Below are 19,981 nucleotides of genomic sequence, written 5' to 3'. Positions count from 1 at the left end.
CCCCTATTGTAACGAGCAGACTCTGCGCTCGCGCCTTTTGGCCTACCACTCCCAGACCGCCCCGCTGGTGCAGTACTACCGCGCGCGGCAGATCCACACCGCCGTGGACGCCTCGCAGTCCCCCGACGTCGTCTACGCCAGCATCCTCGCCGCCTTCTCCCACTCCACCTGTAAAGACCTGGTGCTCTTCATCTAGCGCTCCCCGTCACCCTCCTCCTCCTTCTCTCCCTCTTCTGTCACACTCCTCCTCTCCCTCTCTCCCTCTCACGTCACCCTCCTCTTCCTCTCTCTCCCGTCACCCTACTCCTCCTCTCTCTCCCTGCCCCATCAACCTCCTTCTCCTCTCTCTCTCCCTCTCCCTGCCCCGTCACCCTCCTCCTCCTCTCTCTCCCTCTCCCTGTCCCATCACCCTCCTCCTCTTGCAGATTCAAATTTCAGATTCAAAGAGCTTGGCACAGCCGAATAATGACACTGCTGCCAAAGCGTATACAATTAACACACAGCAAAAACACTGGACATTTACATACAACACATAAAACATTATTGAGAGACAGACACACTGTTCCTCAAGCTGGGACAGGAGATCACACAATGTATTATTATTATTATTATTATTATTATTATTATTATTATTATTATTATTATTATTATTATTGAGAGACAGGCTCACTGTCTGTTCCTCAGGCTGGGACAGGAGATCACACACTGTATTATTATTGAGAGACAGGCTCACTCTCTGTTCCTCAGGCTGGGACAGGAGATCACACACTGTATTATTATTATTGAGAGACAGGCTCACTGTCTGTTCCTCAGACTTGGACAGGAGATCACACACTGTATTAGTTTTATTGAGAGAAAGGCTCACTGTCTGTTCCTCAGGCTGGGACAGGAGATCACACACTGTATTATTAATATTGAGAGACAGGCTCACTGTGTTCCTCAAGCTGGGACAGGAGATCACACACTGTATTATTTTTATTGAGAGACAGGCTCACTCTCTGCTCCTCAGGCTGGGACAGATGATCACATGCGGTATTATTATTATTGAGAGACAGGCTCACTATCTGTTCCTCAGGCTGGGACAGGAGATCACACACTGTATTATTATAATTAAGAGACAGGCTCACTGTCTGTTCCTCAGGCTGGGACAGGAGATCACACACTGTATTATTTTTATTGAGAGACAGACTCACTCTCTGCTCCTCAGGCTGGGACAGATGATCACATGCTGTATTATTATTATTGAGAGACAGGCCCACTGTCTGTTCCTCAGACTGGGACAGGAGATCACACACTGTATTATTATTATTGAGAGACAGACTCACTGTCTGTTCCTCAGGCTGGGACAGGAGATCACACACTGTATTATTATTATTGAGAGAAAGGCTCACTGTCTGTTCCTCAGGCTGGGACAGGAGATCAAACACTGTATTATTAATATTGAGAGACAGACTCACTGTCTGTTCCTCAGGCTGGGACAGGAGATCACACACTGTATTATTATTGTTGAGAGACAGGCTCACTGTCTGTTCCTCAAACTGGGACAGGAGGTCACACACTGTATTATTATTGAGAGACAGGCTCACTCTCTGTTCCTCAGGCTGGGACAGGAGATCACACTATGTATTATTATTATTGAGAGACAGGCTCACTGTCTGTTCCTCAGGCTGGGACAGGAGATCACACACTGTATTATTATTATTGAGAGAGAGGCTCACTGTCTGTTCCTCAGACTTGGACAGGAGATCACACACTGTATTAGTTTTATTGAGAGAAAGGCTCACTGTCTGTTCCTCAGGCTGGGACAGGAGATCACACACTGTATTATTAATATTGAGAGACAGGCTCACTGTGTTCCTCAAGCTGGGACAGGAGATCACACACTGTATTATTTTTATTGAGAGACAGGCTCACTCTCTGCTCCTCAGGCTGGGACAGATGATCACATGCGGTATTATTATTATTGAGAGACAGGCTCACTATCTGTTCCTCAGGCTGGGACAGGAGATCACACACTGTATTATTATAATTAAGAGACAGGCTCACTGTCTGTTCCTCAGGCTGGGACAGGAGATCACACACTGTATTATTTTTATTGAGAGACAGACTCACTCTCTGCTCCTCAGGCTGGGACAGATGATCACATGCTGTATTATTATTATTGAGAGACAGGCCCACTGTCTGTTCCTCAGACTGGGACAGGAGATCACACACTGTATTATTATTATTGAGAGACAGACTCACTGTCTGTTCCTCAGGCTGGGACAGGAGATCACACACTGTATTATTATTATTGAGAGAAAGGCTCACTGTCTGTTCCTCAGGCTGGGACAGGAGATCAAACACTGTATTATTAATATTGAGAGACAGACTCACTGTCTGTTCCTCAGACTTGGACAGGAGATCACACACTGCATTAGTTTTATTGAGAGAAAGGCTCACTGTCTGTTCCTCAGGCTGGGACAGGAGATCACACACTGTATTATTATTGAGAGACAGGCTCACTCTCTGTTCCTCAGGCTGGGACAGGAGATCACACTATGTATTATTATTATTGAGAGACAGGCTCACTGTCTGTTCCTCAGGCTGGGACAGGAGATCACACACTGTATTATTATTATTGAGAGACAGGCTCACTATCTGTTCCTCAGGCTGGGACAGGAGATCACACACTGTATTATTATAATTAAGAGACAGGATCACTGTCTGTTCCTCAGGCTGGGACAGGAGATCACACACTGTATTATTATTATTGAGAGACAGGCTCACTGTTCCTCAGGCTGGGACAGGAGATCACACACTGTATTATTATTGAGAGACAGGCTCACTGTCTGTTCCTCAGGCTGGGACAGGAGATCACACACTGGACTAAAGCCCTTTTGGAGTTCCACCTCCAGTAGGATTGGGAGGTGATTGTGGCAAGTGTGGGAATTCTGGAATGATGTGTGTTATTTTGGGGAAGAATGTTTGACCAATCTCAAAGTATTTCTCACGGTGCAGCAGAAAGTGCATCTCGATCCCTGCCTCTGTCTCTCTGTCCATGTGGTCATGAGGGATCGACCGGTACCTCCTGTCACCTCTCCCTGCCTGTCTGGTTCCACTCTCTGTCTTTCCTGGGTCTGCGACCTCCTCTGCTTCTCTGCTCCCCCTCCCAGCATCCATGAACCAAGCCTCTCTCCCAGCTGAACACAAAGTGATCACCAAGGCAGCACCAAGAATTTTACGTCAGTAAGAATTTTAATCTTGTGCAGCACCCGTCATGAGACATGAACTCAGGGCACTTTACTGTGAAAGAACACACAGACTAACACAGCAAACTGAACAGAATCAAGAGCTCCATTTGAAGATTTGAACATCTTGACTGACTTGCAGTGCAGGCTAGACTGAAGCTGCAGTGTCTGTGTGCAGGAGAGCACTGTGCACGATGTCCACAGTCGATCTCAGCCGGGTACAAGCTCCAGGACTGCGGGCTCATGGGTTACGCTCTTCCCCAGCTTTCTGCAGGTATTCCCTGGAAATAAAAGAACGGCATTAGAACACGAGCAGGACCCCTCTGGGCAGAAGACCCCCTCTGGACACATTCCAATGATCCTGCCCGGCTTGTTCTGCTGGTGTGAGGGGACTCACCACAGCAGTCTGGGCACCGTGTAGAGAACAGGGGGAGGGGCGAACCCGTTGAAGTGCGAGGCCATGGATATGGAGTAGGCCCCGTGGTCGAGGAACAGCAGCCAGTCTCCCAGCTCCAGCTCCGGCAGCAGCCAGTCTCTGCCAATCATGTCAAGAGGGGAGCAGGTGGGTCCCCAGATTGTGCAGCCCCGCAGGGCCTGGCTATCATGCTTCTGTAGGAAGAGAGGAGACCACAGTCAGCTGTCTGTGAAAAGGGCAATGAAAATCGGTTTCTTGCATAAAGAGTGATAAGTAAAACTACACAGTTCTACTGCTCACAGTTGTGTAATATCTGTTGTTATACTATACAGCCCACTATAACACCAGTTAAATAATTAAAGCCACACTGCTAGGCTCAGGGCCTCAGGGCTGACAGAAGGCTCATGCTGAAAGCCTGCAAAAACACTCACTTTCACTGTGCAGGGCTGAATGTACCTGCCACCATCAAATTGAATAAAGTTAAACGAGCCATGGAATCCATCATTGATGTAATAAAACATCTTCTTCTCCTCTGGAAAAGAAGAACAGAGAAAAAAGGAAAAACAGGAAATGTAAAGCAGAGTTTTTCACAGCAGGAGAACTGGACAGCTTGCAAAGCTCCGTGCTCCTCTACGGACGACATGTTTGTCCCCTCACATGGACTCCAGCTGCTCGTTCCCTGCTGGGAAGTAGAAATCTAACCCTCTGGACAGGCTCACCCCTAGCGGACTCTGGGCTTGGGGAGACCTCCTTCTTCCCGGTCACGTTGGCCGCCAGAGTGAAGGCCGATGTCACGTAGTACCGGCCTGGCTCGGAGATGACCTCCACCCCACTGCCTGCTGGGAAGTGGAGCTCCAGGGCTGTGTTGATCACCACAGCAAGCTGAGGAGGAAGGAGGGAACACAGAGCACTGATTCCTGAAGGCTGCTGGAGACCCACTGCAGTGCAGCAGTGTTGAGTCTGTCCCTACCTCCTCCAGAGTGACCCCTGTGTGGTCAGTCCCAGGGAAGCCGCCCCCGATGTCCAGCAGTGTCATGCTGTGTCCCAGCTGCTGTCCCAGAGTGAAGACGGAGCGGGCGTCTGCCATGGCCAGGCTGAAGGCCTGTGGGTCCTGGCAGCCACTGCCCACGTGGAAGCTGGGGCACAAATAGGAGCCATTTTTTACTTTGATTGAGCAGCAGCAATAAGGGTATTATCCCCCACCACGGTCCTGGGACACATGTCTCACCTCACCCCAACCACCCTAACCCCCAGCTCTCTGGCGATCTCCAGCAGACATCGGCTCTCCCACAGAGGCGCCCCAAACTTCTCATTCAGGGGCACAACGCTGCTGCAGTCCTGGACGCTGATCCGCAGCAGCATCCTGAAACAAGACACAGGGAGGATGTCTCTCAGCAGCTGGAGACGCCCGCTACCACAAGAGCTTCTACTGCGTCAGGAGTCTCCCCAGGAGCTCACGGGGATCGGACCCGCCTACAGAATCAAGGCCAGCGCTGACACTGAGAGGCTCTGAGCCCTTTGATTCTCACACTGTGAGATAACAGGAGGCATTAACATGGCTGGAATGCGATAGCAGCAGGGTACAGCATGACAGTATCTCTATAAACATACATGCAGTGATTGTATGGATATACAGGTGTGCAGTCTGACAGTATGTCTCTAACATAAGATATAGACATATACATATCAGGTTACCAGAAAGTTCATTATAATCTTATACTTTACTCTCAGGGCTCAGGAGGCCTGTCCCCTGTACTCACTGTGCTCAGGAGGCCTGTCCCCTGTACTCACTGTGCTCAGGAGGCCTGTCCCCTGTACTCACTGTGCTCAGGAGGCCTGTCCCCTGTACTCACTGTGCCCAGGAGGCCTGTCCCCTGTACTCACTGTGCTCAGGAGGCCCGTCCCCTGTACTCACTGTGCTCAGGAGGCCTGTCCCCTGTACTCACTGTGCCCAGGAGGCCTGTCCCCTGTACTCACTGTGCTCAGGAGGCCTGTCCCCTGTACTCACTGTGCTCAGGAGGCCTGTCCCCTGTACTCACTGTGCCCAGGAGGCCTGTCCCCTGTACTCACTGTGCTCAGGAGGCCTGTCCCCTGTACTCACTGTGCTCAGGAGGCCTGTCCCCTGTACTCACTGTGCCCAGGAGGCCTGTCCCCTGTACTCACTGTGCCCAGGAGGCCTGTCCCCTGTACTCACTGTGCTCAGGAGGCCCGTCCCCTGTACTCACTGTGCTCAGGAGGCCTGTCCCCTGTACTCACTGTGCTCAGGAGGCCTGTCCCCTGTACTCACTGTGCTCAGGAGGCCTGTCCCCTGTACTCACTGTGCCCAGGAGGCCTGTCCCCTGTACTCACTGTGCCCAGGAGGCCTGTCCCCTGTACTCACTGTGCCCAGGAGGCCTGTCCCCTGTACTCACTGTGCTCAGGAGGCCTGTCCCCTGTACTCACTGTGCTCAGGAGGCCCGTCCCCTGTACTCACTGTGCTCAGGAGGCCCGTCCCCTGTACTCACTGTGCTCAGGAGGCCTGTCCCCTGTACTCACTGTGCTCAGGAGACCTGTCCCCTGTACTCACTGTGCTCGGGAGGCCTGTCCCCTGTACTCACTGTGCTCGGGAGGCCTGTCCCCTGTACTCACTGTGCTCAGGAGGCCCCTCCCCTGTACTCACTGTGCTCAGGAGGCCTGTCCCCTGTACTCACTGTGCGCGGGGGTGGTGCAGGGCGGCCTGTCTCAGCTCCTCCTGGCTGTCGAAGGTGGCCAGCTGGACATCGTGCTTTGCGGCGAACTGCAGGTGTGAGAGCTGCTTGCAGGGCTGGGCGAACACAATCCTGTGGGCCGGCACCCCCAGGGCCAGAACCAGCTGCATCTCCCCCTGAGACACACGCAGGACAGCGGAGCTGAGCGCAGCCACACACACAGCTGGCCTGCGGGCTGGGGGAGGGCGGCCCCCACATGAGAGCAGAGCTGCACTGGCGTCAGGACAGACAGGGCCTCACAGACGCCCGCCTGGGTCCTGTGTACAGATCCTCAGTCTCACAGCTTGACTGTGACAGTGCTTGTCATTCATTTAAAACTAGAACTGCTTCAGGTGCAGTTTGTGTGTAAACACAGAACCTGAAGCAAATCTAGTTTAATTATCTCCCACTCCTGGCTGTGCAGCCAAATTAACCCCAATCAGATCATTGAAGAAATAGCTCCTGTGTTGTTCTAAATAAGCCTGCAGCTAGAATGATCTGGAGTTTCAAATCCTGTCAAACAGGACAGTCCTGCCACTCCTGCCAGTAACTCAGTAGCTTAGCATACCTGTAACCCAGTCCTCCAGTTTCTCCCAATTCCCAGACCCCCAGATCCCCAGTACTGTCCCCTAGTCCTCCCAGACCCCCCAGTCCCCCCAGATCCCTCACACCCCAATCCCCCAGTCTCCTCAGTCCCTCAAGTCTCCCCAATCCCCTCAGTCTCTCAAGTCTCCCCAGTCCTCCCAGTGTCCCCAGTTACCTGGCTGGCGCAGTCAAAGCCGGCCCCCAGCTGTGCCAGTGTCCACAGCACTCCCGGGCTGCTGTTGCACTTGACGGCGTAGAAGGGGCGCACGCGGGGCAGGGCAGCGTGCCAGCGCTGGTGTTGGAGCACCACCTCGCCCAGGTCTGCCACCAGGAAGGCGTCCTGCCGCCCCTGGGCAGAGAGACAGGGAGCCTCTGATCGCACACGGGGAGCAGCATCACCCAGCACCCCGACACACAGACGGACACAGTCGACACGCTAGCAGCACAGCAATCAGACAGAACCAAACGACTCAGGCGGTCCTGTCAGGAGCCTCTCACCACGCGGGACCTCTCCTCTGTCTCCCTCTCCAGCCAGTCCTGGGAGCTCTGCCCCTCCTGCAGCACGGCCAGCTGGAATCTGCCCTCCACGTCCATCTCTGAGAGAGGAAGAGGGATACAAGGGTGAGGAAGGACAGAGGCTCCAGTTGTCATCAGCTTCAGGACTTTTATATAACACCTTGACACAGCTCTCTGAATCAAATACAGACAGAGAGACAGACAGTGAAACCAACAGATATTCAGATAGAGAGACAGACAGTGAGACGCAGACAGAGACAGAGACAGATACACAGACAAATAGACAGAGGGTGACAGTAACACAGACAGTGAGATAGACAGAGACAGATGCACAAACAGAGAGACAGGGAGACGGAGACAGTCAGGCACACAAACCGATAAAGAGACAGAGAGGAGCTCCAGGAACACTCTGGTGTTTTCGTGTTGAAGCTCAGCTGTGTTGTGGGTGAAAGTCTCTCACCTGCTGCGCTCTGCTGTCCTCAGTGACCGAAGGAGTTTCCCTCACTGCCTGTGTCAGGGTGGGACTGTGGGCTACTTATACTGTCCCTGGAGCCTTGGGGAGTATGCAAGAGTAATTAACTGGGAGGTGATATCTCTCCAACTCAGAGAGTTTGTGTGTCTCAATTTAATATTCAAATAGAGAGAATGGAGGAAACCTTCATGTGTTTGGTTGGTGGTTAAGGTGTTGGAGGTCCTTATGTAGTAATTTCTTATCCCCAGCCTTGTACACAGAGGAACAATAACCTGAGGGCTTGTCTAGTGGTGTTTGTGTAGATACAGAACCCATTTGTTTCTTTTAGCAAAAAGTTACATATTCATCAGGATATTAATTTGAGAGACATCTTCACGTGTCAGTAGTTTCTCCCTGAGGGTCAGGAGATCAGGACACTGTCCAGCTGCTGTCCAGTCACAGTGGTCAGCTGTGCCGGATACCTGTATGTACCCAGAGTGACCCCAGTGTGCTCAGTGACCTAGCAAGTTAAAACGTTGAGGGATTTAATCTTTCAGAGGCTTTTATACAGCTGTCTGTGGACCTTTACTTGTTTCAGGTCTGTTGTTTTATCTAAGACTGTCTAGGTCTGGAGGGTCAATTAGTCTGTGAGGTGCAGTCCTGGTCCTGCAGGGTCAGTTTGTCTGTGCAGGGGGTCCAGGCCTGGTTCTGGAGGGCTTTTCCACTGTACTGGAACTTTAGCCCCTATTGTAACAGACTGTTCTACTGCACTGGGACTATAGCTCCTATTGTAACAGACTGGTTCCGTCCACAATCCTGTGGGCCGGCACCCCCAGGGCCAGAACCAGCTGCATCTCCCCCTGAGACACACGCAGGACAGCGGAGCTGAGCGCAGCCACACACACAGCTGGCCTGCGGGCTGGGGGAGGGCGGCCCCCACATGAGAGCAGAGCTGCACTGGCGTCAGGACAGACAGGGCCTCACAGACGCCCGCCTGGGTCCTGTGTACAGATCCTCAGTCTCACAGCTTGACTGTGACAGTGCTTGTCATTCATTTAAAACTAGAACTGCTTCAGGTGCAGTTTGTGTGTAAACACAGAACCTGAAGCAAATCTAGTTTAATTATCTCCCACTCCTGGCTGTGCAGCCAAATTAACCCAAATCAGATCATTGAAAAAAGCAGCTCCTGTGCTGTTCTAAATAAGGCTGCAGCTAGAATGATCTGGAGTTTCAAATCCTGTCAAACAGGACAGTCCTGCCAGCAACTCAGTATCTTACCATACCAGTAACCCACTCCTCCAGTTTCTCCCAGTTCCCAGACCCCATCATTGTTATTTAGAACCTTTTGTTATGCGGGGCCCAACAAGGTGTTGAAACAGGCTCAGTAAAAATTAGAGTTAATGAGCCAGGCTATGCAGCACTCAAGATAATTTATTCAATAACAGCACAGAAGATTGAAGACCACTGAGAAATACTTCCAAGAAACTGAGAAAAACTCAAGGCAGGGTTAGTGACTCGATGTCTGAGCCCTGAGGAATGATTCCTCAGGGCCTAAATACTGTGCAATGTTCCCTAATTGGCTTGATCTCGTTGAGGATGGCCCCAGTGAGTCTCCAACATGTGCGGAATGCGCATTGGCAATTGGTGGCACTAATGCAGCAGTGCTGGAGCTTGTTGGGGCATAACCATGCACACTCCTGAAGGGGCAACCTCTGGGTCCTGGACCAGGCCTTCCGGGGGAACCTCACATGGTATGCCCAGATTAGTGGTGGAGCGGTCAACTGTCTCGCTGGGACCCCAGACTGATCTTCAGCTCCACGCCCCCACCAATGAACAAGGTATTGTAAACTTCTTTGGACCCATCTGGAGTCCAGAGTCCTCTGCAGCCGGGATTCTTCCAAATCCTCCAAATGGAGTGGGCGACTCACCTGACATCACTAGTGTGGGTGCAAGTTTCAGCCGAGACGTGGAATGTCGAGATCTTTGAGCCGAGTGTCCTGGGGAGCACAAGGCGGTAAGTGACAGCATTCACCTGGTCTGTGATTCTGAGTGGGCCAATGTACCAAGGTGCCAGTTCCTTGGAGGTTACCCGCAGTCAGAGATGTTCAGTGGAGAGCCAGACGCGCTGCCCGACCCCGAGAGAAGGATGTCTTCGGCGTCGATTAGCAGTGGCTTCCCGACGTTGGGTGGCCCTCTGAAGATTTGCCCACACAAGTCTCCAGACTTCTTCCAGTTGTCTGGTCCTTAGGTCTGCAGCTGGTACTCTAGAGCTGTGGGAAGAAATCTGAAGGAGAGGTGGTTTAAACCCATATTGGCATTCAAAGGGTGAAACTCCTGTGGCCAAGTTCACCAGGTTGTTGCGTGAGAACTCAGCCCAGGGAAGATGTTGCACCCAATCATCCCGAAATGTGGCACTTGAGGTAGGTCTCATATCCATGGAAGAGGCGGAATGAGTTAACCGTGGAGCCTCCGGAAGAATTTCGGAGCACAGTTCCAAAGGATTGTGCTACATCAGTGGCGCTGCGTCCCAATTTCTTCTGCCATCTCCTGGAGCGGACAGCGGACAGCGGACAGAAAAACTGTGTTGCAAAAGCAGCTGGATTGTTAAACACAAAGTGTGATTGCACCCAGCGAGTCAAGAGCACAGAATCTTCTAAGAATATGTTTATCTCTGCTGTCAGCAAAAGGCAGATGTGAAACCATTTGCGTAACTACTTTCTATCCTGCTTAAAGCAAAAAACCTATTAGGAATGGAAAATGACTGCCTCACCTGTCCTTGAGATGTTATACTAGCTAAAGTTATAAAACAAGGGACTCTCCTCCCTATGTGCTTTGAATCAGCTTCTACTTTCTGCACAGACAGGTGGTTGCTGTTCCCATATTGCAATATGAATAAATGCCTTACTGAGTGAATGAGAACACCTCTCCTGGCTCCTCTTTGATAAAATTTCACAACACCTTTCACTAAGATTCACCAAGACTCATCTCGCCAGCAGCTGTATCACCCTGCAACTCACAGCTGGCAGCCCACTGAAGCTCAGCAGGTGTGAGCCTGGCCAGTACCTGGATGGGAGAATTCCTGGGGAAAAACTAAGCTTTCTGCTGGAAGAGGTGTTAATGGAGCAGTAGGGGGCGCTCACCCTGCGGTCTGTGTGGGTCCTAATGCCCCAGTATAGTGACAGGGACACTATACTGTAAAAAGGATCCTGTAATGGGAACCGGTCCAGGCTCCTGTGAAGCGTAGTTCAGGACCCTGTGCAGACGGTATGATCCAGAGGTAGGTGGGAAAGAGACGACGAGGATGAGGAGGGGTTGACAGACGGGGGGGCGTGACGATGGTGAACTGGTGCTCGGGGGGCGTGGCCAAGGCAGACAAGTCCAGGGGGAAATCTGGGGCGAAGTCCAAAAGTCCAAATCCGGGTGATCCAAACGAGACGGCACAAAACAAAGTTAAAAGCTGGAAGAGGATTCGGGACAGTAACAGGGAAGAGAAAGGGGGATGAGGAGGCCAGGTGCTCCGAGCCCCGGACTCAGCTGGTCAGGACGCTGAGAGGAGGCCTGTGCCCTCAAGCTGTGGGCGTAGCTGTGGTAGTAGGCAGGCCTCCGGGCGTCCGTCTTCCAGGCAGAGCCGGGAGGAGTGAGAGAGCCCGGCTTAGAGAAGGAGGGGCAGGACTGGGGGCAGCTGCACGGAATTAGAGAAATAAGAAAGAGCCGGAGCGCCCTTAAGAGGAGGGATATCGTATCCCTGGACAGATCCATCCTTTAGATAAGACATAAAACCGAGGTCCTGACCCCCTGAGGGGGTCGGAGTTGCTTGAAAAGTGTAGAGGTGTTACACTGGTGTCCTGGCCTCTGTCGAAGAAAGGTCTTCACTCAGGTTAGGTGTGGTCAAGCAGAGTCCCTTTATACATGCGCATGGGGAGGATACAATCATGCAGATCTGAGAGCAGCCTCTCATGCAGAGCCTTGAGTAACCTCTCCACCGAGATGATAAATGCAATGAGTTTTATACAGCAAATTCACACAGGAAGCTCTTTCTAAGTTTCCATATTAGGAGTTGTTTTTTTCTCTCTACAAACATTTCTTTGTAATTGACCACATTCTTCTTAAGAAGCAGTTCTACCTTGCATACAGACAAAAGAAAGTATATAAATAAAAGGTGTGAAATGAGCTAGACATCCTGCAGTTGTACCATTAATATCAAAATGTCAAATAATATGCTTGCAATTGTTCTTTCATACTGTTGCTGGGTAAAAAGTCTTTTTTAAAGCCAACTAGTCACTATCTTATACACTTAAAAAAGGTAAATGCTAAAATTCTTCCTCACCTCCTAATAATCCACATCTCTGGCCTGCCTTCAGCACTCTGTTCTCCTCTCCACTGAGCGCTGGTTATGCCCTATTTTCTTCTATGTATTTGCCTTTACTTCACTTTGCATCTCCCCCCTGAATATTGATCTTAGTGATCTCTCAAAGCTGCTTCAGTAGCTGTAATACTGATAACTCCGTCCTTCATGACTAGAACATGACACGTACAGTAGGTCTATTGGATTCTGATTGGAATGCGATTGGAATGCAATTTTAGGTTTATATAACAAATGTAACAGTGAAGGACACATCATCTCGTATTAACGTTATTTTTTCAGTAATAAGCTGTTTCTGTTTTAGTGATCCTGAGTTCCACTTAGTCCATCAATCAACACCATGTGTGCATCCGGTACAGGGTCAGTCGTGCCGGTGCTGCGCTGCTCAGCCTGCAGGTCTCTCACGGCAGGAGTCGCGCCGAGTCCTGCACCTCACTGTCCGCTAGAGGGCAGCATCTGTCACTCCGAGTTCACTCCAGACGGGATTTTTTATTTTAAATACAAAAAGGGAAAATACAACAAACAGGGATACATACATACCGATGTCTCAACATCACAACAAGGTAGCAACAAGTGAATGAAACAGGGGGAAAGAAATACAACAACAACAAAAAAACAGAAAAGAAAGCACTTTGTTCACAGTGCAGAGCTCCTGTGGTGTTGGGGGTTACATTAAATAAGTTTATTTGCTAAAAGACTTTTGTAGACCAACTCTCCAGGCTTATGTTTTAATATTTTCAGTGACTTAGAGTATAACTTGAATGAGTTGGAAGACTCTTTAAAGCTTATAGAAATATTTTGTACTCTACACGTGTGTATCTAAAATTTGCAAACAAGAGAATAACAGCATTATACGGACTTCTTTGTTTGGCTTCGAGACTGCGAGACCAATAACTTGAAAAGTGAGATGTACACGAATAGGACTATTGTATAGCCAAGAGCCACCAGTGCCAGAACGATGTTGAATGGTGACCTGAGACAAAAATGTGTTCAGTTGTTCGCAGACGGTGCAGGTGTAACAGTCAAAGTTGTACCGTTTTCTCAGAAATTCATTAGAGGGATATATGTTATTCAGTATTTTAAAATAAATATCCTTGGTTTTTGGTAGCGTGGGGAGAGCCCAGCGGCTGCGGGCCCTGCTATTCACAGGGAAGGGCGACAGTAGCCCTGAAACTATTCAGTATTTGTTTTGGTTCTGTCCCAGGGTAAAACTTTTCTGGACTAAGTTGCAGACTTGTATTAAAAAAGAGACCAATATTGATATTTGTTTTGATGAAAACGATGTTATGTTAAGTTTCAGCCCCATCGAAAACAATATTAAAATTTCGTTTGTAATAAATTTAATTATTAAAATGGCACGTTAGTATATACATAAAATGAAGTGGTCTGGGAAGACCCCTGTGTTTGAGCATTTTAAAATGGATGTAAGGGGGAGTTTGCAGACTATTTCGACTATTTGTTACATGTACTCTTGTTTGTATTGTAATTTATGTTCTTTTGTTAAGCATAAATATAAAATTTTAAAAAAATTCACAGGGAAGGGCGGTGACGTCACCGCCCTGGTAAGCCAGCTCTTGCAAGCAATGGAGGCCGTATGAGGACGTGTTGCGTGCGGAGCTGCGTGCTGACCTCTGATTGGATCATCCCCAGTACGGTTTTTTATAACTTTTTGTTTGAACAATAACAACAACAACACACAATACAATACAAACAAGAGTACATTTAGCATATCAAAATATTAAAGGGTACATATTACAATATAAATACACATGATGAAACAGAGTAAACAAAGATAAAGTCCGCACCGCTTTAAGGCTTTTATATTTCAAAATAGTCTGCAAATACGTCTTTACATCTATTTTAAAATGTTCAAACGTAGGACTGTTCCCAGACCATTTCACTTTGTGTATAAATACGTTCAAGTTTATTTGTTAGTCCACCCATACGCAAGTATACAGAGGAGGGAGATATCGTTCTCCAGGTCTACGGTGCGAATACAGACAAAACACTGACAAGACAATGTATAGACGATGTAGCCATAGCCATTTTTTACCGGGTACATAAAGTGCAATGTGCAGAGTGCAATTTACTTTACACGATTGTAAACGTGCCAGTATAATAAATAACTAAGTCAACTGCAAACTATATTTTTGTATTATTTCCAATGGGATTGAAATTTCACATAACATCTATTTCTTTAAAACTTATATCAATATTGGCCTCTTTTATAATATAAGTTTGCAAATCAATCCAGAAAGTTTTTATCACAGGACATTACCAAAATAGATGTTGAATAGTTTCAGGGCCATTTTCACAAAATACACAGTTATCACCTATATACGTACGGAGCCGAGTATTGACCTCTGACCGGATCATCCCCAGTTCATTTTTTTATTAACTTATTTTATTGCAGCAACAAATGCGCATCGCCCAACTTTTTAAAAAATATTTTTTTATTTAAACACCAGAAATACAAAAAAGGAGACACTCCTAATAAGTAGTCACAGTATCTTATTCCTAATAATAATCATTTTACGTCACCACCGTAAATCTATCATGATTGACATTAATGTTGACCAACGACGTGAGAAGAACAAGGAAGTGCGCAGATCGCCCGGTAGCAAATGATCTTTGCGAGGGAGCCAATTAACTCCTAAAATGTTGTGATTGAGTGTCCTTGCAGCCAATGGCGACACAGGGGCGGGCCCTTGTGACGGCTGTATCCGGCGGGTGGGCGGGCCGGAGGTCCTTGGCCCAGAGGCTCAGAGACCGGGGTTGCACGATCCGTCAGCCGACCGACTCCAGACTTCCACGCCGCCGCGTACGATGCCTCCCAGCGCCCAGCTCGACGAGAAGGTGTCGGGGATGAGAAAGGGCATCAGGGCGATTCTGCTCGGTCCACCCGGGGCCGGCAAAGGCACCCAGGTATGGGACAAGGGAGCAGTCCCGACTCGGCAGACTTCCTGTTCGCACGCGGGCAGCCCAGCAGCCAGAGGCTGATGACGTCACGTGCGGCGGACCCTGGTGTCCAGCTGGGTCAGTTGTAGTAGGGAGCTGTGTCCCGGGCTCAGTACCAGCTAGTCCGGCTGTGCGCTCACTGCAGCGACAAACCCAGCAGAGCTGGAGGCCAGCTGTTGTACAGTGGACCGCCAGAGACACACCGAGTCACTGCAGACGCCAAAGAGAACACATTGGTTAATCATTTTTATGTTGCTTGAACAGGGCAGCAGGGTAGCGCAGGGGTCAGCATTGCTGCCTGGTAGTGCTGGGACCTGGGTTCAGCTCTGGACCGGGGGTGCTGTCTGTGTGGAGTTTGAATGCTCTCCCTGTATTCACATGGGTTTCTTCCCACAGTCCAGAGTCATGCTGGGGGGTAAATTGGTTTCTGGGAAAACTGGTCCTGGGGTGCGCGTGTCTGTCCTGCCCCGAGATGGGCTGGCGGCCCGTCCAGGCTGTACCCCACCTTGCACCCATTTCTTGCTGGGATCGACTCCAGCTCCCCCAAAGACCCTGAATGGATGACGCGGAAAATGTGTGGATGTAGCGTCTCTCTGGCAGGCGGAGCTGCATACTGACCGCAGGCAGTTCACTGTGATCGACCCACTGTGTCTCGTGGAGCCCCTTCCACGCACAGCTGTCTCCTGACACCTGACATGTTATGTGTTGCCAGAAGCGGGGAGGAATTTGCCATTTAAAGAGTTTTAACACACCTTTGCGTGTCATCACATGATGAGACATGATTTCACTAAGCAGCTATGGGGAGCACTAGTACAGTACCTGAGGGCTTGTCTAGAGGTGTTTGTGTAGATACAGAACCCTGCTGGTCATCTGTTGTTCCTTATTGCAAAAAGTTACAGATTCATCAGGATATTAATTTGAGAGACATCTTCATGGTACAGTAGTTTCTCCCTGAGGGTCAGAAAATCAGGACACTGTCCAGCTGCTGTCCAGTCACAGTGGCTGCTGTGTCACCTACAGTGGTCAGCTATGCCGACACCTGCATGACCCAGAGTGACCCCAGTGTGCTCAGTGACCTAGCAAGTTAAAACGTTGAGGGATTTAATCTTTCAGAGGCTTTTATACAGCTGTCTGTGAACCTTTACTTGTTTCAGGTCGGTTGTTTTATCTAAGACTGTCTAGGTCTGGAGGATCAATTAGTCTGTGAGGACTGCAGGGGGTCCAGTCCTGGTTCTGGACGGCCCTGGGGTTGGACTCTGGAACAGGTTTCACAACCTGCGTTATTGATGCAGCTGGACTGGCTTGTCTGTCCATCGATGATTCTGTCTGTAAGATGTTGGGTCAGTCCAGTTTGAAATCCCTGGGTACTTACTGGGAAAATAGCTGCAGGAATGGTGACCAGGGCTCCCGGGTGTCCTGGAAAAACATCTTGACTTCCATTGGTGTTTCTGAGACGTGTGTAAAAGTGTGGAGCTGCACGGAGGTCCTGGTGTCTCACGGTCCCTGTACCCGTCCACAGGCGCCGCGCCTGGCCCGGCAGTACTGCGTGTGCCACCTGGCCACAGGGGACATGCTGAGGGCCATGGTGGCCTCGGGCTCCGAGCTGGGCAACCGCATCAAGCAGACCATGGACTCCGGGAAACTGGTAAGCTCTGGGGGGGCGAGGGGACCTGGGGGAAAACAGGGAGAGGAGGAAAGGAGGCACAGAGAGAGATTGGGGTTCATGGAGAGGAGGGTGGGGGGCACCAGGAGAGGGGGCTGTGAGACGGAGGAGGGGGGGAGAGTAAGGGGGTGCGGGGGGAGAGGGGGGGGGAGAGTAAGGGGGTGTAGGGAGAGACAGGAAGAGGGAGGGATGTACAGAGGGAGAGGGGAGAAGAGAGGAAGACAGATGGAGGACATGTGGGCCATCAGTCAGGCCGAGAGTCGGTCTCATTACAAGGGTCTGCCTGTGGTTCTGTCTTGCCTGTGTAGGGCTGTTGATAACTTGTCTTTTATTCTGTGTATTGCTGTCTCTGTCTGGCCGCAGGTCAGTGATGAGATGGTGGTTGAGCTCATAGAGAAAAACCTGGACACACCCCCTTGTACAAATGGCTTCCTATTGGATGGTTTTCCACGCACAGTGAAGCAGGCGGAGATGGTGAGTGGCTGGGTGAACAGGAGGAGTTGAGCCTGGCCAATCATGTTGGACTTTGGGGTTTCCAGTCATCCAGGACTGTTCTACTGCACTGGGACTGTAGCTCCTATTGTTACAGACTGGTCTACTGTACTGGGACTGTAGCTCCTATTGTAACAGACTGGTCTACTGTACTGGGACTGTAGCTCCTATTGTAACAGGACTGTTCTACTGCACTGGGACTGTAGCTCCTATTGTAACAGACTGGTCTACTGTACTGGGACTGTAGCTCCTATTGTAACAGACTGGTCTACTGTACTGGGACTGTAGCTCCTATTGTAACAGGACTGTTCTACTGCACTGGGACTGTAGCTCCTATTGTAACAGGACTGTTCTACTGCATTCTGGGGGCATAATCTTCAGTTATTTCTCCCTCTCCCCCTCAGCTGGATGACCTGCTGGAGAAGCGCTCAGAGAAGCTGGAGTCTGTGATTGAGTTTTCTGTGGACGACTCCCTGTTAGTGCGCCGGATCTGTGGAAGGTGAGAGAGGGAGGCAGGGGGGGCTGGCCGGCGGAGGTCAGGGATCTGGTGCCCTGCTGGTCAGAGCTGATCACTGTCATGACCTCCTGCCCTTGTCTCTCGGTCTCTCAGGCTCATTCACCAGCCCAGCGGTCGCTCTTACCACGAGGAGTTCAACCCCCCCAAAGAGCCCATGAAGGATGATGTGAGTGTGAGAGGGAGTGAGAGGGAGGGCGCCGCGTGCGAGAGGGAGGGTGTGAGTCTCTGTACTGGAACGATTCCCTGTCTCCATGTCCAGGTGACCGGAGAGCCCCTGATCCGGCGCTCAGACGATAATGAGCAGACTCTGCGCTCGCGCCTCTTGGCCTACCACTCCCAGACCGCCCCGCTGGTGCAGTACTACCGCGCGCGGCAGATCCACACCGCCGTGGACGCCTCGCAGTCCCCCGACGTCGTCTACGCCAGCATCCTCGCCGCCTTCTCCCACGCCACCTGTAAAGACCTGGTGCTCTTCGTCTAGCGCTCCCCGTCACCCTCCTCCTCCTCTCTCTCCCTCTTCTGTCACACTCCTCTTCCTCTCTCTCCCCGTCACCCTCCTCCTCTTCCTCCCTCTCCCTCTCCCTGCTACGTCACCCTCCTCCTCTCTCTCTCCCTGTTCCGTCACCTTCCTCCTCCTCTCTCTCCCTCTCCCTGCCCCGTCACCCTCCTCCTCCTCCTCTCTCCTTCTCCCTGCCCTGTCACCCTCCTCCTCCTCCTCCTCCTTTCTCCCTCTCCCTGCCCCGTCACCCTCCTCCTCCTCCTCCTCTCTCTCCCTCTCCCTGCCCCGTCACCCTCCTCCTCCTCCTCCTCTCTCTCCCTCTCCCTGCCCCGTCACCCTCCTCCTCCTCCTCCTCCTCTCTCTCCCTCTCCCTGCCCCGTCACCCTCCTCCTCCTCCTCCTCCTCCTCCTCCTCTCTCTCCCTCTCCCTGCCCCGTCACCCTCCTCCTCCTCCTCCTCTCTCTCCCTCTCCCTGCCCTGTCCCCTCTGCCTGTATGGTCACGAGGGATCTGCAGTGACCTCCTGTCCGCTTGGCACTGTCTCTCCCTCTGCTCGTCTGACCTCTGCTCTTCCAGCAGCACCTGGCCTTGAGGAGTCTCTGGAATGACTTGGCCAAGGAGCTCTGAACTTCCTTCCTGTGCTGCGCTTTTCAAACGCAGTTGTTCAGCGCAGAGGCACGCCGCTGTGTCCCGTGGGGATTCCGTCGTGTCCTGTGAGCTCTGGCTGTGCGTTGGCACCATGAATTGAATGTAAAAATCAATAAACCGGGTGGAGGTATTGTGTTGGACTGGAGCAGACCTTGGCGGTTCTTTTCATTATTGCATACTTGTCAGCCAACAATTTAATCTAAAGGTGATCGGTCAGATGATTAAATATGAATATTTTTCAATGCACTTTCAATGCAAAATCATTTCAACCAGGAGAGTGATACAGTAGAGACATATATGAAAAATTGCTGTATATAGTCCCTATTACCTGTAAAGCGCTTTGAGTGGAGTGTGCAGAAAAGCACTATATAAGTGTAAGCAATTATTAGTATTATTATTCTGTTTTATATATGCACGCTGTAGTGGTCATTAATGTTATGCAGACCTGTGGCCACAAGAGGGCGCCCTTCTTTTTGTTTCCCCACCTTGTTCTTCGGTTTCAGCCCTGGTTTCTACTTCAGCTTCTTGCTTTGAGAATTGGAGGATTAACCTACAGTGTCCTTGCGTAGTATGTCTGCGTGCGTGTGGCCTTGTGGGCGTCCCTGTCATCGCTGAGGGGGGACGGGGGGGGCCAGCAGACAATAAACTGTCGGTTTCTCTTTCTCTTGTGTTTCAGCTGTTTGAGTCCCAGACCCCTGCTGAGAGTCCTGCTCCCCTGCTCTGAGCTCCGGAGGGGGGCAGTTGTAATCACACAGTTACCTGTCTTAGGTGGGGGCGGCTGCGTGGCACAGCAGCACGCCTGGGATTGACTGCAGAATGTGTTTATATAAATAAAAGAGGAAACAGAGCTATTTTCTATCACGAAACCAGAGTTGCAGTCTTTTCATTTGTGCTGAACTGATTCATGTCCTAGTGCCGGT

General features: G+C 50.6%; 2 protein-coding genes across 4 annotated transcripts; one reads left to right on the top strand and one right to left on the bottom strand.

The window, feature by feature from the left end:
• Positions 1–3,218: 3,218 nt before the first annotated feature.
• LOC138241727 (ornithine decarboxylase-like) lies at positions 3,219–8,030 on the bottom strand. Of its 2 annotated transcripts, none has more exons than XM_069195437.1 (10): positions 7,933–8,030; positions 7,455–7,552; positions 7,132–7,305; positions 6,336–6,508; positions 4,874–5,008; positions 4,616–4,781; positions 4,365–4,527; positions 4,077–4,177; positions 3,628–3,839; positions 3,219–3,511 (listed from the first exon to the last, which is right to left on the bottom strand). In XM_069195437.1, exons 2-10 carry the CDS (start codon positions 7,548–7,550, stop codon positions 3,472–3,474), a joined length of 1,260 nt encoding a protein of 419 aa, XP_069051538.1. In that variant the 5' UTR covers positions 7,551–7,552; positions 7,933–8,030; the 3' UTR covers positions 3,219–3,471. The 2 variants fall into 2 exon arrangements, with proteins under 2 accessions (XP_069051538.1, XP_069051539.1); XM_069195438.1 differs by lacking the exon at positions 7,933–8,030 and adding an exon at positions 7,848–7,928.
• Positions 8,031–15,020: 6,990 nt separating this feature from the next.
• Positions 15,021–19,927, top strand: ak2 (adenylate kinase 2). 2 transcript variants are annotated; one of them, XM_015348730.2, is made up of 7 exons: positions 15,022–15,211; positions 16,764–16,889; positions 17,271–17,381; positions 17,804–17,898; positions 18,010–18,082; positions 18,176–18,371; positions 19,738–19,927. In XM_015348730.2, exons 1-7 carry the CDS (start codon positions 15,113–15,115, stop codon positions 19,743–19,745), a joined length of 708 nt encoding a protein of 235 aa, XP_015204216.1. In that variant the 5' UTR covers positions 15,022–15,112; the 3' UTR covers positions 19,746–19,927. The 2 variants fall into 2 exon arrangements, with proteins under 2 accessions (XP_006631267.1, XP_015204216.1); XM_006631204.3 differs by lacking the exon at positions 19,738–19,927 and having other exon boundaries at positions 15,021–15,211; positions 18,176–19,206.
• The last annotated feature ends 54 nt before the right edge of the window (positions 19,928–19,981 follow it).

The sequence above is a fragment of the Lepisosteus oculatus genome, chromosome 11, assembly GCF_040954835.1.
Source record: "Lepisosteus oculatus isolate fLepOcu1 chromosome 11, fLepOcu1.hap2, whole genome shotgun sequence".
Classification (NCBI taxonomy): domain Eukaryota; kingdom Metazoa; phylum Chordata; class Actinopteri; order Semionotiformes; family Lepisosteidae; genus Lepisosteus; species Lepisosteus oculatus.
This window is presented reverse-complemented; position numbering and strand designations above follow the sequence as displayed.